The 19,027-nt window shown below is 35.8% G+C and overlaps 1 protein-coding gene across 1 annotated transcript in view; it reads left to right on the top strand.

The window, feature by feature from the left end:
* The window catches only part of STUB1 (STIP1 homology and U-box containing protein 1), a 124,268-nt gene that overhangs the window by 46,904 nt on the left and 58,337 nt on the right, over nucleotides 1-19,027 (top strand). The window contains exon 3 of the mRNA XM_090411022.1: nucleotides 15,158-15,323. Within this exon, the coding sequence (XP_090267148.1) occupies nucleotides 15,158-15,323 (166 nt within the window). The remainder of the gene's footprint in view (nucleotides 1-15,157; nucleotides 15,324-19,027) is intronic.

Raw genomic sequence — 19,027 nt, 5'->3', positions numbered from 1 at the left:
ACCAAGGTAAATCTTCTCCCACTATTCTTCAAACTATCCACAGTATACCTCCTCTGATTTTTCATCAGAAAGACATCAGAAAAGTACTCAGTAACCTTGTACTAATGTCTCCTGGCTCTGGCAGTATTCCTCCAGCTGTACTGAAAGCTTGTGCTCCACAACTAACACACCTATCTTCTGTCACCTTTACAAGTTGTCTTACTCATCTATTCAACAGCTCAATCTGCCCAGCATCTCGGAAGTAAGCTTTTATCCAGCCTATTTGCAAAAAGGGAGATAAAAGTCAACTATCAAACTATCACCCTATTGCTCTGACCTCGACATTCTCAAAAATAATCGAAAACTCATCAATAGGCAACCACTTTACTACTTAGTGACTACCAATATGAATTCCATCATTCTTGCTTCACACAGGCCATGGAAAAGTTTGGAGAAGCTCAAGTTGTTCTTGATATTTTCAAGACATTACTGTCTAGCATTGTGGCCTTTCTTACCCAGCTACCGTCTTATGATATTCCTCCTACCCTTTGTGAGTAGATTGACAGCTTCTTCTGTAGTTGTTCATTGCAGGTCATGATAGATGGTTTCTTTTCATCAGAATTTTCAATCACTACCGGAGTACCCCAAGGCTTTGTTTTTTCACCTATAATCTTCTTCCAATATATCATGAACTTCTCTCTCTGTCCAATAGCCAATCCTATTCATAGTTTTGCTGATGATAGTACTCTCCATTCCTCTTTTTCATTCTCAAAACCTTGTAGTTGATATTGCCAAAATACAGTCCATTTGCATTTCCTAGAAGAAAGACCATTCTTCACTCTCCCTTACTTTCAACAGCTAGCCTATCCTGGCACAAACACATCATGTCCATAGCCTCTTCACACTCCAAAAAGCTTGGTATTCCTTTTTGTTCTAAAATATACCTCTCCTGCTCAACTCAGGAACATTTTATATATCTCAAATAAGTCCATCCTTAGAATATTTTTCTGTCATTTAGGGTGGTACACTTAAGACTTCCTTTGACATTCTCCAGTCACTTTCCCATAGGTACTCAGTTGCTGCATTATGTCTTTTTTTATAGCTTTTCCATCGATGCTCTTCTACTTTTCATAAATCATTTATGAATAGAAACAGGAATAGCTGCTGTCAACACCCATATACAGTTCAGCTCCAAACTTATCAAACCAACTTTTCATCCTCCTCCTTTATTCCTTACACCACTTCTGTTTGGAACAGTCTTTCCCATGTTGTTTTTTTCCATTGTTGACCCTTATCTCTTCAAGAAACACATAAACAAATTTCTTTCTTTCTTTCTTCTCTTTAACCACTACCCACACACAGCACTATAATGTCATGTTTTGGCGTATGTGGGGCCGATTAAAGAAAAAGAAGTGAGGTAAGCTTCTCGGTGTTGCATAACATTAATTTAATAATGTTAATCTAATTTATAACCAAGTGAAAAAACTTTCTATAACTAGCTCTAATCTAGAGTATTTTAATAATGTGTTACACCTTTTCACTACTTATATGTAGGAAATATATGACTTCTGCATTACTTCAACCTAGGTATCTCATCAGGTTCCTGCTCCATTAGATCTCAATAAAGATTGAAACTGGTCTGGATAGTGCATTATGGTTCCTTCTCATAATGCATAATACACACCTAAAAGGATATGTGCTTTGCATTATGGGATACTAAGGAATTTATGTGAAGTCATTAGCCTCCACACAGTATATACAAGTAACTTAGTTGTGAAATTGCTTTACATACAAACTTTATTTGCTTGCACTTGAATAAAGGATTAATCAGGAATATAATTTCTTGCATCTTTAATTCTCTCTTACTTTTTTCAAGTCCTTTCACAGCCATGTCAAGAAACCTGTTGAAGAAATAGCTGATCCATGATGCAACAGAAAAAACAATTTGAGTGAAAATGTGATGCAAGAGATAAAATGGATGCAGAGTGAAAAAAAGAGAATTCGAGATATATATGAAAGAGCAAAAATGAATGATAATATGAAAGAAGTAATGAAAGACCAAGTGACGTATGGGGGGATTTGATTATTAGAGGTGTGGTAAATGAGAAGATGCACAAGGTTTGTTTTCCTAAAGGTAAAATGAATAGAGTGATTGAGGCATTGGATATGAGGAGTAAACGAGCAAAAGAGTTGGTAGTGGCAATATGGACAAATGACTTGACTAGGAACAAGGATCACATAAGATTGGATATCAGGAGGTTGTTGAGAAGGATAAAAGATAATAGTGTGATAGGAAAGGTAGTCAGTGTGTTGTCCAGGTATGACAATTATGAAATGAGGCAGAGAGCAAAGATTGTGAATGATATGTTAGTAGAAATGTGTGAGGAGAAAGAAGTGCAATTTGTTAATGTGTGAAATGAGTTTGAAGTATGAATTGAACTGTATAAGAGTGATGGATTGCATTTAAATGGTTTTGGTGTAAGTCATTTGGAGAGACTGCTGATGGAAGGTAGAGAAATGTGAGAATGAATCTGATCAACTAAGAAGCAATGTGAAAGAGCAGAAAACTAAGAAAGAAGAGATTGAAGTGGTGGTTATGAATGAATAAAAAAATGGATCATATGAGTATAGAGAATGAAAGAACAAGTGTGCAAGACAGACGGGGAAATGAAGAGGCTCAGAGTGGACAGGGAAACACAGCATGAGAAAATTTGATTCTCCAAGAGGATGTGAATAGATGTGCAGACAAGAAAGGTAAGGGAATACCTGGGATAGTTGTACTTTTTTAATGAGCTGGCTATTTTTTCTGAAGTACCACGGATGTAAGGAATGGTGATGGCATTTCTGAAGTCCTTCTGAAGAGATGGTCGGGGAATGGTGAAGGACTTTTTTTTTTTAATTCTTTTAGTTATTTTTTTAATTCTGTAGTCATTATAGCCATTGGAAAGGAAGGTGTGATGTATGTGTTTGAGTTCAGTTGAAAGGGCAGTTTTGCTGGAACAAAGATTGTGGGCCCTATTGGTCAGAGTTTTAATAATGCCATATTGCTGGAAGGGGTGGTGGTGGGAGAGTTTGTGAATGTATCTGCCTGTATGAGTAGGTTTTCTATATACAGAGAAAGAAAGGTTACCATTAGGAAGGCATGTTACTAAGGTGTCTAGGAAGGGTAAACTATTGTTATTTTCCTTTTCCATCGTAAACTGGATTCATGGATGTGGACTGTTGAGGTGACTGAGGAAGGAATCTAATGTGTCTGGGCCATGAGGCCAAATAGAGAACACATTATCTACATATCTTAGCCAGATAGGTTTTAGAGGGGAAGAGTCAATGGCTTGTTTTTCAAAATTTTCCATGTAATAATTGGCGAGAGGGGGGGGGAACCCATGGCAGTTCCCTCTATCTGTCTGTGTAGATTTTGTTCTTCCAAGAGAAATAACCAGAGTTGATGGCAAAGGAAAAGAGCTCTAAGATATCAGAAGGAAAAACATTTTTTAAGAGTGTTAAGGTGTCGATTAGGGGAATATTTGTAAACAAAGAGATGATGTCAAAGCTGACATCATTAAAAATTATTAAAATTTTTAATATTAAAATTAGTTTTAATCCTGTCTCAGTGCTGTTGATATTCCATTAAGCCTCTAACATGAATTCTTCACAGCACTTAAGCCTCAACACAGGCACAAACTTTGTTTGCTTATGCTTGGATAAAGGATTAAACCATGAATATAATTCATATTTATGAATTTAGGGACACAAAACACGTGTGTTGAAAAGATTATTTTACTGATTAATAATAAAATAATAACTTGATGTTTCGACCCCTGTATTGAGGTCATCATCAGAAGGATACATGTGTATAAGAACCAAGTCCTCACATACTATTTAGGATTCTTCTGGAATTATACAGTTCATATTGTTATATTATGATTATCTTCTGGATTTGTATATACACAAAACTTCTTATCACCACCGAACACAAAAACTAGGGGTCATAAGCACCCTTAAACGCAGAACTCAAACTATTTGTTCAAACGAACAAGCTCTTAACCATGAATATGAGACCATCAAACATACCTTTATAAAAAATGGATACAGTATAAAAACCATTCACAAGATCCTCTACCAAGATACCACTAATAACAAAAAAAATTTCAAGAATACTATTGCTATACCATATGTTAGAGGCATTTCTGAAAAAATAGACAGAACACTACACAAATACGACATCGAAACCACCTTTAAGCCCCTGACAATTAAAACACCTACTCAGTTCTTCCAAGGATCGTCTGCCACACCTAGCCTGTGGGGTTTACAAAATACATTGCACATGTAACATACCATACATAGGGGAAACAGGATGAACCATCCCAATCAGGAAGGATGAACACAAACAACACATAAAATACCTCCATTTTGGAAAAACCAGCCTTTCTGACCACGCATTCCAAACATACCACAGAATTGATTGGAAAGGTACCAAGTCCCTACACCGCACCAAAACCTGGTTCGAGCAGAAATTCAAGGAAGCATGTGAAATGCTCAAACATGATCCGAATCTGAATAAAAATGATGGTCTAACGATTCCAAGAATGTGGAGAACCCACTGCAACCTTCATAGCAACCACAAAGAAAAATCTCAATACAAGAAGACTTGGTGAAGTTTTTTTTTTTTTTTTTTTCCCCCTCCCACTGAACATTCAATAGCAACCTGTACTGTACATATCCAGAAGATAATCGTAATATAACAATATGAACTGTATAATTCCAGAAGAATCCTAGTACATGAGGACTTTAGCAGAGTTTAATAAAATTAGTTTAATCCTTTATCCAAGTGTGAGCAAACAAAGTTTGCGCCTGAAAGTAACTTCAGGACTGGGTTAAGGTGGTACAACACCAGGGCAACTCGTTGTAAAGGTGGAGTGAGCTACCAACACTCCTATCTCACTATCTCCTATAATGCAAAACACATCTCCTTGCAGATATGTCTATTGTTATGCATTAAGGGAAGGGCCACTACCCAGAGTAGTTTCGACCTTTATTGAGGTCTCTTCAGTGGGAGCCGGGCCTAAGTAGAGATACCAGGCAGAAGCATTAACAGGTCATCTCCACCTATAGGAGTTGTCAAATGGTGTGCCACCCTTTTTTAATTAAATTACTCTGGATTTAGAGAAAGATGTTGAAAGTTTATTTTCCACTTGGTTAGAGTATAATAAAATTAGTTTAATCCTTTATCCAAGTGTGAGCAAACAAAGTTTGCGCCTGAAAGTAACTTCAGGACTGGGTTAAGGTGGTACAACACCAGGGCAACATTTGCAACAAGTTGGATAAAGGATTAAACTAATTTTATTATACTCTAACCAAGTGAAAAATAAACTTTCAGAAACTAGTCTGGGTAGTGGCCCTTCCCTTAATGCATAACAAGGAGATGTGTTTTGCATTATAGGAGATAGTGAGATAGGAGTGTTGGTAGCTCGCTCCACCTTTGCAACGAGTTGCCCTGGTGTTGTACCACCTTAACCCAGTCCTGAAGTTACTTTCAGGCGCAAACTTTGTTTGCTCACACTTGGATAAAGGATTAAACTAATTTTATTATATTCTAGCCAAGTGAAAAATAAACTTTCAACATTTAGCAGAGTTTATTGTAGTTTTTATTGTTTTTTTTTTTATCACTAGAGGGTAGGCTAAGAAAAAAGATTAATTAACAACGTAGATGTAATTTACCTGTATAGAATGCAACAGCATGTAGCTTGGTTCTTATACACATCTCTCCTTCTGATGATGACCTTAATACAGGGTTCAAAACGTCAAGTTATTATTTTATTATTAATCAGTAAAAGAATCTTTTCAATACGTGTGTTTTGTGTCTCTAAATTCATAAATATGAATGCTGATCACCTTGTAACCTTAAAAGAAAGAGTCATGAATATAATTTCTTGGCATCTTTAATTTGTAGTATAACCAAGTGAAAAAACTTCCAACTATGGGCTATGCATTTGAATCCTATAGTGGCATGAACATTTCTGAATTGTAGATGACTTTCATCTCAGTTTAAGACAACTGGCATCCTAAAGCAGATTGGGGGGGGGGATTAGGATTTACCCACCCACAGTGCTAATATACCATAGTTTTACAACCTTTGAAATGACATTACATTAAAAATATAATACATAGTGTCAAGAAATCACTTCATTTCTAACTTTTTATTTTTCAGTGCATAATGGATATCATAACCATTAACTGTATAGTATATTTAATTCATCGGCCTGAATGCTGTTTTATGGAAGAAGTTTAACTCATATTTTATTTTAAGTTGCATTTATATTTCTTGATTGTAAGATATATAATTGAAGTGCAGAAATTTCTCAATTGCTCTTCACTGTTATGACCTATGCAGATTTGGCTCATATGTAATGGAGATGTTGTTGCTATTGTATAACATTGCATTTTGCCTTGAAAGAGAAAAAGTACCATGTATTGATGATTTAGGTGGTATAAGCCAATGCTATATTATTATTATTATTTTCCTATCCTCCAAGGAGTCATGAGACTCATTGTGGGAGGTCAGTGCTAGACAACACATATTGTACCCCTCCTTAAACTCATTTGCACTTTTACCACCCTCTCAGGCAATGCATTTCATGATCCAACATGCAAAAAACTTATTTCTTACCCTCATGCTCACTACTTCCTTTTGCAAATTCCAGGGATGGTCCCTTGTCCTTATTCCTTCCTCTCATTACTACATTTGAACTTGGTTATAACGAGCACCATGGGACTGACAAAATTTCTTTGTTATAACCATTACTCACTATACGGGTGATGAGTTAAATCTGCCTGCTATTTGTTTTTATACTTAATAACTTGATGAAAATAGATTTGGAAAAAAAAATTATTAAAGAGAAAAATTAATAAATTATGTACCTGGATATTATTTTTATGAATATGCTTGTTTTTCACAGTTTATTTGTCCATCATTTTAAAACCATAAACTTTATACTAAGCAGTTTATTTCTTTGTAATTACAAATGATACTAATTAATAATATAACGATTTCAATTAATCTTTTTAAAAACCTTCATAACAATATTATGTCAGTTTTTAAATCAATCCAGGATGTGAGACATTTCATTTCATTCCATTCCAGTGGTGATTGCTTTCACTCTTGTACTTGAAATTTAAAAGAGGCCCGTATATTATTCTTCATGAGATAGCCAATAGAATGAATAGTTTTCTGTGTCTACATTAAAAATATAATACATTGTGATAAGAAATTACTTCATTTCTAACTTTTAACCTTGAAATGGTCAAATTCTAATAAAACTAATGTTCAGATGCCCCAATAGCTTGGGGCATCCTGAAGCCAGAATACGCCTGCCCAATCACCTGAGGCAAGTAAATTTTGCCAGCTGACGAGTAGCTGCAGACTGGACAAAACAGTATATTTTTAATTTAATAAAAAAATAATTTTCTAAACGAAATCTTTTTTTTTTTTTAGTTTAATGAAAACATAGAAGAATATGAATAATATAAAGAACCATTCTAGTAACAACAACTTAACAAATTGTATTTTTCAAAAAATCAGTGTTGTTTTTACTCTTCTTCGTATTCTTATTATTTATTGATTTCTCCTTCTTGGAATGGTTCTCACACAAAGGAAATGTTCTCCAAACAATTTAGCATCACTAATCAATCATGGAATGCCTATTAATTTATTCATACATATCATTAAAAAAAAATAGGGTGGGAGGAGGATCTTGGGTGATTACACTTTTTTAGTGTGAATAGGATTTTGCATAATTTGCATAGCCCTGAATATGGTTGTATGTTGAACTTTGGTGAAGCCCAGCTGGTCTTCAGCAACCAAATTCTCTGCTCTGTGTAGGATATCCTCTTCACAGATTTCCCCACAAATAACTGGAGTACTCCCAAGTCCTGCTTTCACCTGCTTTCTTCCTCCTCAAATCCAGTCTATAGCTTTATTGATGATGTACTCCATTCCTCATCTTCATATGATCCAAACCTGATCAGATTCTCTTCTTGGGATAACTCACACTTCTAGCCTTTCATTGCACAAACATATCTCAGCCACAACTTCTTCAGCTTTCAGAATAACCAGTGTACTTTTTTCTCTCAAGATACATCTCACCTGTACAACTTCTGACACTGTATAATTATCCCAAATCTGTCCAACCTTGGAAGTTACTATTTTTTTAACATCCATAAGTCATGAATAAAGATATACTTGGTATGCCTGTATAAAAGCAGACTAAAATATCTGTAAAATTAATAGATTCAATAAATTTGTATAGTTTGTGGATATATAGTCACCACCAGGGCTTTTTTTCAGCAGGAATGCGTTGCACTAAACTTTTCCGGACTGTTCCGAGCTGAAAAAAAGCCCTGTGTGTGTGTGTGTGTATATATATATATTGGCTTTTTTTTCAGCTGGAACGTGTTCTGGTAAACTTTTCCAGACTTCCGGCTGAAAAAAAGCCCTGGTCACCACTCACTACAGCATTCATATGGCCATGATTTGCTATTGTGAAATTTCTTTATAATAGCAATCACTGCCTGCAGAACTTGAAGTTAGACCTTTTCGCTAGTTTGTTATAATGCTGAGAGTTGACTGCACTGAGTATTTTTGAATCACTGATTATTGAATCTGACCTACCACAGATCTATGTACAAATATCAGAATTTCTTAGTTCTATATCAGTGGTTCTCAAAGTGGGCAGTACCACTGGGGGGGCAGTAGTGGCCTCATGAGCAAAAGGGGATGTTGAATTGAAGTAATGGGGCAGTAAAAGCATAAAGTACAAAAATTAGTGCTGAAAAAAATTTATCATCAAAATTTTGATGATATTAAGTAAAGGTCATAATGGTTGCTTTATTTTTCAAGGAAACGTACAAAATGCAAGTTACAGCTGATCGGCGTTGAAGTCCGACATCAGGTCTTAACAAGCAAAGTGTTGGTGGGCGCTCACTTTCCAGTGATCGAGATTTTACAAGTCCAGTATGCATTAGCAGGAACATGTGCATGTTATGACTTGTTCACTGTATAATACTATAAATATGTGAGATATATGGAATCAGTTTTAACTTGTTTCTGAATTTTGTGACAAGTAGTTAGCAATTTGATGTAGTGTATAAAAATTTTAGTGCATATTCAATATCTTGTCTAACCTTACTTACACAGATTACACACAAAGCAAATTATTGTTGTTCAAATAAAACAGTAGGTTTCACGTGAGTTTTTATACCTTTTCTTGTAAAAAATAATTTGGTTTAGGTACATGAGAAATTGCATTCTAGCAATTTTATAAATTTAACTTTTTTTTATAGATAATATCATGGCTGAACCCAAGAAGAAATGTAGACAATATAATATCAAATATGGCTGTAGACAATAGAAATGTAATAGAAATAGAAATGTAGACAATATAATATCAAATCAAAACACTACCAATGTGACTGATTTGTCAAAAAGTTTTTTTCAAATGAATCTATGAAGCCTTCAAGATTAGAAGAACATTTAACAAAAGTTCATGCTGATAAAAAAAAAAAAATAAGGATTTATCATATTTGCAAGCATTTAAAGAAAAATTTTTGAAACAACCAATATTGGCAGGTATGTTTTCAGCAGCATTCAAACTAGATGATGATGGTTGTGCACTTCTTACAACATTTCCTTACTGATTGCTAAATCAGGAAAACTGCATAATGTTTGTGAAGAATCAATCCTACCAGCTGTTAGTGAGGTCATATGCACCATACTGCACGAGTCAGCCTCTGATATTATCAAAAAAATTCCTTTGAAAATTCCTTTTACAGTGTATGAAGACATTGATGAACTGGCTCAGGATGTTAAAGACTCGTTATGTGAGTATTTAAAAACAACCCAGCTTCTATATACAACTTGATGAATCTACATTACAAGGAAATGAAGCCTTACTTTTAGCATATATATATATATGATACATAAAAGAAGAAAAAAATTGCCAAGAATTATTATTTGCTACAAATTTGCTAATTGACACTAAATGAGAATTGATATTTCATGCATTGAAAGAGGTTTTTAAAGAAAAAGAAATCCAGCAATGGTAGGGCTCTTGCAGTTTTATTGCATATTTCAAAGAGGCAGTGCCATATATATTCACTTTATGCTGTTTGATTCATCATCAACATTTAGTTGCTAAATACCTGAGTGATAGCTTACACAGGTCATTACATTATGCAATTACAGCATTCAACAAAATTATTACTCATGGAGTCAAAGACTCATCTGGGAGGTCCTTTTATCACACACACACAGTTCATCATACCATGTCTTAAACACACTCAAACTCCTTGCAGACACCACACTCTCAGGCAAGGCATGCCAATCATTTACAACTCTGCACAAAAATAACCTGCTTCTCACTCCCCTACTCACACCCTCTTTATATAGTTTCCAGGGATGACCTATGTTCTCCCCCGATCTCCCACTATTTTCTGTAGAACTTCTCTAGCATTGATCCTATAACAACCACTTACTAACTTGTAGGTCTCTATCATATCTCCCCTCTTCCTTCTCTCCACTAGTCTCTGCAAATTACATCTTTTCAATCTTTCCTCATACTGGACATTCCAGAGGTTAGAAACTACCTTAGTCAGTCGCCTTTGGACCCTTTCCAACATCAACCTTCTGAAAACCAGGTGATCAGGCACAATAGTCCATGTGTGGCCTAATCAAAGCCTTATACAATGGAACAAGAATCTTCTTACTTCTACAAGTCAGTGTCCTTCGCATCATTCCCAGAAGCCTTTGTGTTTGTCTTCACAATTTTGGCTATGTGTCCCCTAAATTTCAGATCCTTATCCACTATCACCACCACATCTCTTATTTCCTCCACCTCCAACAATATATCCTCACCAAGCATAAATTCTGCATCCCATCTTTGTTTTCCAAATTTTAAAACTTACATTTTGCAACATTGAACTGACATCCCCATTTCTGTGCACAATCACTCAATTTATTCTTCTTGTAAGTCCACAACATCTTCTCTACTCTTCATGGTTCATCCCAACTTTGCATCATCCGCAAACAACTGAATATCTCCATCCAAATCTTCACCAATATCATTAATATACAAGTTAAACAGTAATGGCCCTAAAACAGATCCCTGAGGCACTCCACTAGTGACTTTCCTTTTCCTGAATATCGCTCCCCCATACACAGCTTGTTGATACCTATCAGATAGCCGGTCTCCAATCCAATGCACTAATCTAATATCCAACCCCATCTACTCTAGTTTGACTGTCAACTTATCATGAGGTACTCTATCAAAAGCTTTGCGAAATCCAAGTATATTACTGTGTATCCTTCTCCTCTGTCCAAGGAAGCAGTCACTTTATTGTAATAAGTAAATAGATTACATAAAAGAAGAAAAAAATTGCCAAGAATTATTATTTGCTAAAAATTAGCAAATTATTATTTGCTAAAACATGACCTCCCTTTAGCAATTCATGCTGTCCATCAAAGATAATACCATTGTTGTCAACCCAATTCTGGATCCTAGTTCTCACAAGCTTCTCCAACAACTTAACCTCAACAACTGACACATAGATAGGCCTATAATTTAATGGCTCAGTTCTATCAACTCCCTTATGAAGTGGCACAATCTTGTCTTCCTTTCACTGCTTTACAACTTGACCCCAGTGCAAGACATATTAAACAGATATGTCAAGGCAGATGCCAACTCCATGGCTCATTCCTTCCAAATATGTGGTGATATATTATCAAGTCCTACAGCCTTATTAACATCTAGTTTTCTCAACTCCCCATACTCCTCTTGCTCACTTACAGTCAGTCTCTCCTCCCCATCATCAACTGCTCTCAATCTCTCTATGAAGTCACATTCACAAGATTGAAAGATCTTTATGAACTGCTCATTATGAACATCTCCATCACACATTCCACAACAGCTGTCTTTATACTATTTTCTCCAATCAATGTCATCCTTCCATAATCATTCTTTCTTTTGCTGGCTACATATCAAAAGAACTCCTTAGGATTCTTTTTAGCTTCATTAGCTAACTGGTGTTCATACCTCACTTTAGCTACCCTCACCAACCAAGTCATCCGCCTTGCCTGGTCTTTGTAAACCTCATGGAATTGGTTATTTTCACTTCTCTTATGCTGCTCCATAATGCCCTTTTTCTCTGTATCGCATGCTTAATCTCTTTATTCATCCATCTCACACCTACCTTATTTAACCTTCTCACCCTTGTAATACATTTAGACATTGCATCTACTAGATAGTTTTTGAAAATCTCCCAAGCTGCATTGATCTCTTTTCCAGCTAACTCCTCATTCCATGCTACGCCAACAAGCTGTCTCCTGAGCTCTTCATAATCACCCCCCCCTTGTAGTTCCACATATACCCTTTTCTCACAGAGGTCCTCACTCTGCTGGCAACCACCCAGGTAATCACCTCATGGTCACTCATACAAATCAAAAGTCATCATTGAATGACAGATTGTTTGAACAACTTTGTATTAAAAAAGATGAAGAATCACTTGCTACTCCATACAGAAGTTCGTTGGCTATCAAAGAGTGCCTGTTTGAATCGATTTTATAAACTCTTTGACTCAGCGCTACAGTTTTTAGAAAACAGAGATGATTCTTTAAAAGAATAAAACAAAAGCTGTTATTTCTGCCTTTGGAAAACTTAGGACGAGAAGAATTCAGCCAATTTCCAAATCTATCAACAGTGGAAAAATGTGATGAAGATGCACTCAGCTATTGTTAGCACTTGGAGACTCTCCATTGTGATTATTATTATATGACACCTTCAGGGAGTCCAGAAATTCATTGAGGGAGGGCACCTACTCTACAACTCTGTCTACTCTACAGTTCATTCTAACTGCTACTCCGTCTACCGCCCACCACTGCGACTAGTATTTCCACAGACAATCACAAACATCCCATGCCCACAGTAGGATTCGAACCCACAGCCTTTTGACTGGAGAGCAGATACGCTAACCACTCTGCCAATCAGGTCGGCAACCAATAATTTAGAGTTTTCGACCTGTTTTCAAGTACAAACACACAAGAAAATTTTCAATTACAAGAACTGATAGAAGTAACAACAAATGAGAAATTAAAATTCAAAAACAGGTACCAACAGTTCTGGTTGCAAAAGCAGATACTCATAGTTTATCCTGGATAGTGGGCTGTAGTAAAAAAAAAAAAAAATAATCGCATTTCCATCATCATATTTAGTGGAACGTGGGTTCAGTGCAATCACAAACTTTTAACTAAAAAGAGAAACCAACTACAAATAGCTGATCATGGTGATTTAAGAATGCTGCTGACAAATATAGAGCCAAATATCACTAAATTTGTAGTAGCACACCAGGCTCATCCTTCTCATTAGGATTGATTTTAATATTACTGATCGTTATTTACTATTTTATGTGTGATTTTTACGCATGCAATTTATGTTTGTTTTCTTAATTTTAATACATACATACAGCTGCAAGAGGAACTTCCAATGGTCACTATCCTCTGTGACCAAGCTCAGGTGTTCTGGTGGGATTCCCAAACGTGTCCACCCAAGGTTTTGGATATAATTTATCTAGCTAGGCCTTGGCCTTCCATGTGGCCTCCCACCCTCTGGCTTAGCAAAGAGGGCCTGCTGAGGGAGCCTCTCTTGTGGCATTCTGACCAGGTTCCCGTACCACCGTAACTGTGATCTCTCAACATGGAGAAGCAGTGGCTGAGTATTGAGGGTTTCCCGAATTGCAGAGCTTCTGACTGTCGAGTCTTGTCAGCCCCGCAACCACCTCGAAGGAACCTCATTTCAGCCGCTTGGATTCATGTCCGCATTCTTTCGGTCGTTACCAAACTCTCATGACCATAGGTGAGGATGGGGACATAGACTGTGTTGAAGACAGCCAGCTTTGCCTTCTGGCTTAACTCCCGCTTCAATACTACCGAACGGCCAAGCTCCTGCAATATTGAGCTTGCTAAGCCAATTCGAGTATCTAGCTCTATGTCCCATTTTCCATCATTCGTGAATATGGACCCAAGGTATTTAAACTTCTCTGTCTGCCTCATTGGGACTCCACTTACATGTCGAGTGTACTGGGATGGTTGTCTTGAGACCACAAATGTTTCAGTTTTAGCCACACTGATCTTCATTCCGGCATCTGCACAAACAGCTACAAACCTCCAGGATCCACTGGAGGTCATCTGTGGAAGAGCTAAGCAGAACTAGGTCATCTGCAAAAAGCAGACATCCAATGCTACATCTTCCAATTCTGACACACTCACTGCCTTGGCTGTGCCTATCAATCCAGTTCATAAATATTATGAAAAGGAGGGGTGACAGAACACACCCTTGGCAGAGGCCAACGGAGACTGTGAAAGGTTCAGACTTTGTGCTGTTTACCTTGACACAAAACTGGGCATTCATACAGGGACTCGATGGCAGCTTATAGTTGGCCATCCACTCCATACTCCTGTATTACTTGCCAAAGCTTATCCCGAGGAACCCAGTCACATGCCTAATTAATTTTAATAGTGTTATTAAATTTTCAAATCCAACTTGTCCTATGTTTATGTGCAAGTTATGTTTCTTTTGTTGATTTCAATAAATAGCTTTAAAATTTCAGTTCCATTTATTTCCAAACTTCAAAAATCTCTACTAGATGCATAATAAAATGCAAATTTGTGTGAAGCTAATTTAAGCAAACAAACAGATAGATTGCATTTTTGCAATCTATCTGTTTGTTTGCTTAAAACTCGAGAACTGCTGATCTGATTTTCATACGATTTTCTTTCATATGTATCAGGTAGAGCTGGTCAGGTCTTAGAAAGTAGTTTCCAGTGGGGTGCTTTTTTTTTTGGAAAAGGGGCAGTAAGCCAAATAAGTTTGAGAAACACTGGTCTATTTGGAGGATGCATGTCATGTAGGCGAACTTTAACTATCAGCCAGCAAATATTCAGCAGGATCTTTTTTTTTGTATTGAATTGCTTGTTTTCTTGGGTATCTAATAATGCTGTGATTATCTTCCTTAAATAACGAGAAAACCAAATTTACACTCAATACAAGATATTTTGTAATTTTGCTATTATGTGTTTTAAAGTTTACATTTAATTCTGTATATAATATAATTACATGAATTTATTTCATAGCAAGTGATTTGGCTAAGGAACAGAGGCTAAATTTTGGAGATGACATTGCCAGCCAGCTTCGAGTGGCAAAGAAAAGACGTTGGATGGTTCTTGAGGAACGTAGAATTCAACAAGAAATAGAACTTCAGACCTATTTAAATCACCTCATAATGGAGGATAAGGAGAGGTAATACTTTATTTCCTTTAAGCATCTGGAAATTGTATTGAGTACTGAGATACACCATATCATACTTGATATGGTTTATCTCAAATTTTTCATATCGCACTCAAAGTTGTTTAGATCAAATTAAAGTGGCAAATTTCAAAGTAATTTGTATAAAATAATCCTAATTAATCTATTTTAAGTTTGAAATATACAGAATATTACTTAATTATTAATAATTTTACTAGACTGTACAGGCCAAGGTTTCTGAAACCAAGTAATTTACTTGGTTTCAGAAACCTTGGTTTCTGAGTAATCTGTTAACCTGGTAGTCTAGTCTTTGTATAAACTTGAAAAAAAGTTTTCAAGTTTATAGTTTTCAAAAAATTAGAAAAAATTATTTCAAATATACAAATATAACTGGATAAAAAAAATGGCTTTAAATAGGAGAAACATGAATTGATTCAGCTAGGGAGGAATGTGGTGAATCTGTTTTCAGGGATAGAAATATCTGAAATTCAAGGTGGACGGACAAAGTAATGTGCAATCCTAGAAAAGAAGACACAGTCAGGTCTCTTTTTGTGCGGTAGATACGTTCCACAGAAAACCGCATATAAAAAATCGCACAAAAAAGGCCTAAACCTACATTGAAAAATTAGGGATATGTTCCATAATTTTCTAAAACCACATAAAACCGAAGCAATGAATTAAAATAAACTAAAATCGCATAAAAAAAGTTTATGAAAATTCAGAAAAATAAGAATGCCTAAGTTTGTTTTAAAGCTTTATTCATTTAATTTTATTGAAAAGTAACATTTTTTTTTTTTTTGTCATCAGAATTATCATTGCTATTAGACAATATTTGGCAACGTTTGCGAACTGGTGAAAATCACTTGCATCACCAGAAGAGATAGTTAGCGCATCAGATCTGTATGGTAAAGGCCATGGTTCTTCACAAACAGAATTAGCTTCACCCTCGTTCTGTGCTAATTTTTTTCTTCTGATAATGTAATCAGTGATTAAACTTTGCGATGATGATTTCACTAATTTTTTATACAGCTCGTGATATCCAGACATACAGTTCTTCAGCTCACGTTGGAATTTAAAGGCTTGTTCAGAATTTGTGTCATTAACAAGAAAATGATTTTCCAATTTATTGCACAGTTTGAGACCTTCTCGAATTATATTTGCAGTGAGGGGGACAGGTTTTTCTTCCGCTTCACTATCGCTTTCTGGATCTTCAACGATATCTAAAGTTAATCGATATCCAATAATATCATCATCATTTAAGGCATTATCCACAAGCAATTTGTCTACATCGTTCTGGCTAAATGTATCAAAACCTTCTCCACCAATTTCATGTGTCAAAGTAATGATTTCAGCTGATAATGTAGATGTTTCATGTTTTGCACTGTTTGCAACACATCCAGGCCAAGCTGCTTTCCAGCAGGCATTTAAAGTTTGTGGTCTTAATTCAGCGACAGCATATGCAACATGATTTAAGCAGTCCAAAATGGAAAATTTTTTCCAAACGTCAGTTACTGTTAATAATTCATTTTCTAGTTTATTCAGTATAAATTGAAAAGTGTGCTTAACGTAATATTTTTTAAAACTAGCAATTATGCCTTGATCTAATGGCTGAATAATGCTTGTTGTTGGGTGGAAAAAACACTACCTGCACATTTGGATGTTCTAAATGCGGATGACTTGGTGCATTGTCAACAATTAATAAAACTTTAAAATTTAGAGTTTTTTGCTTCATATATGTTTCTACTTCTGGTACAAAGCAATTATTGAACCATTCAGTAAATACAACAGTTGTTACCCCGGCCTTTGTATTAGCCATCCAATGTACCGGCAGCTGTTTTAAATCTCCTTTTAGAGCACGTGGTCTTAGAAATCGATTTACTAGGAGGAGTTTCAACATTCGATCTCCTGATGCATTGCTACAAAGTAACAACGTCACTCAATCTTTGCTTGCTTTAAACCCACTTGCTTTTTTCTCAGACTTTGCGATGCAAGTTCAACTAGGCATTTTCTTCCAAAACAATCCTGTTTCGTCAGCGTTAAACACTTGATCAGGACAATATCCACCATCTTCAATAATTTTGGCTAACTTTTCTTGAAAATTTTTGGCTGCTGCTTCATCTGCTGCTGCAACCACGCCTGCAATCTTCACGTTATGAAGTGTATTCCTTTTTAAGAACCCAGTTAACCATCCTTTGCTAGCCAAAAATTCTTTATCAGCCTGGGAAGTGGAAGTAGATGGCTCCAATTACTTCATCTGTTCATAAAACCAAAGAGCTTTTTGTTTAATTAAATAACCACTTATAGGAATTCTTCTTTGAGTTAATTTTTCAATAAAAATTACGAGTGCTCATTCCGTGTTTTCTAATAAAGCATCTCTTGAGTACGATGATAATTTGGCACTTAGTTTTGTGCCAGAAATGACAGATTTTCTTATTGCGACTTCATTCTTTTTAATTGCTCTTACAGTAGGTTCGCATAAATTAAAATCTTTACCAGTTGCTGTAGATTCCTCTCCTTTTGCTAAGCAATTTAAATTGCAATTTTCATTTTCAAAGAAATTGCTTTTCTTTGGTGCTTTTTTTTCTCCATTGGGCCAAATTAAATCTTTAAAATAAAAATTAGCAATACAATTACAATAATGAAAAGACAAACACAAACTTACTCATGTGCAAAATTAAACTTCACGAACACTCACAGCTTACATGTTATCACGTTATGCCAGAATGTGCTGCAACACGCTGTTCATTATGTACAATGGTGATGAACGAATTGGTCAACAGCACGCGAAATCACGTGTTTTATAAGTAAAATTTTCCAACCCTTATACAAGCAATATAGTTACCACTTTAAAAATTACAATGATCATAAAAGAGAAGTTAATTTTCCACCATGTAATAATAAACAACTCATCCCACAATACGGATTGATTACCCCACGGTTTCCCAAACTGTGTTCTGCGGAAGGTGAATAAGTGTTCCGCGAGAAGTCTCCTGGAATTTGTCATTTTAGTATTCTAAGCATTTTCCATGAATAAATATGTTATAATGGAAATATTCTGAGGAGAATAACATTCGTGAATATGTCGAAAAGCTCAGACCCAGAACGTCCAAATAACATCTGAGTAGCAAATGTTAGTGATGACCAAACCGTGTATTTTTAAACATGGAAGTATTCCTGAATTTTCATTAATTTTCACACATTGAAACCTTTCAACATTCGGGAAAGGGAATACTGCTGTTTATGACCAGTCAAAAAATTGCCTGCAAGCCGATTACAATAATGTGCGGCTTAACCTCTGTTCTGAAAACTAAACGAAATAACATCTGTGTTGCAAATGCTAGTGACCAATCAGCAAGGAAGTATTGCTGATTGGTCAATTCTGAAACAAAGAAATTTTCATGGAACACCATGAAAAGTTCAGGATTTGTGAAGTGTTCCGTCCTAGGAAAAGTTTGGGAAATGCTGGATTACCCTATTATCGGAATGGATTCTCCTTCTGTTGACATGCGCAGAAGTGTCGAAAGGTCTTGTATCTGTGGGCATACTATACCGCATAACTTCAAATCCGCATAAAAAAGATCTGCACGAAAAGAGACCCAAGTATATATTAAAAATTCCTGGAAAGTCAGTAGTTGGGTGTCCTCAGGGAATATAGAGAAAGATGTAAGAAAGCTCAGCAATGTGTAAAAGAGGAAATA

This window comes from Typopeltis vanoorti, chromosome 21 (assembly GCF_054136105.1).
Source record: "Typopeltis vanoorti isolate ZY-2024b chromosome 21, IOZ_Tvanoo_1.0, whole genome shotgun sequence".
Classification (NCBI taxonomy): Eukaryota; Metazoa; Arthropoda; class Arachnida; order Uropygi; family Thelyphonidae; genus Typopeltis; species Typopeltis vanoorti.
Note: the sequence above shows the minus strand (reverse complement) of the source record. Positions and strands in the feature narration are given on the sequence as shown.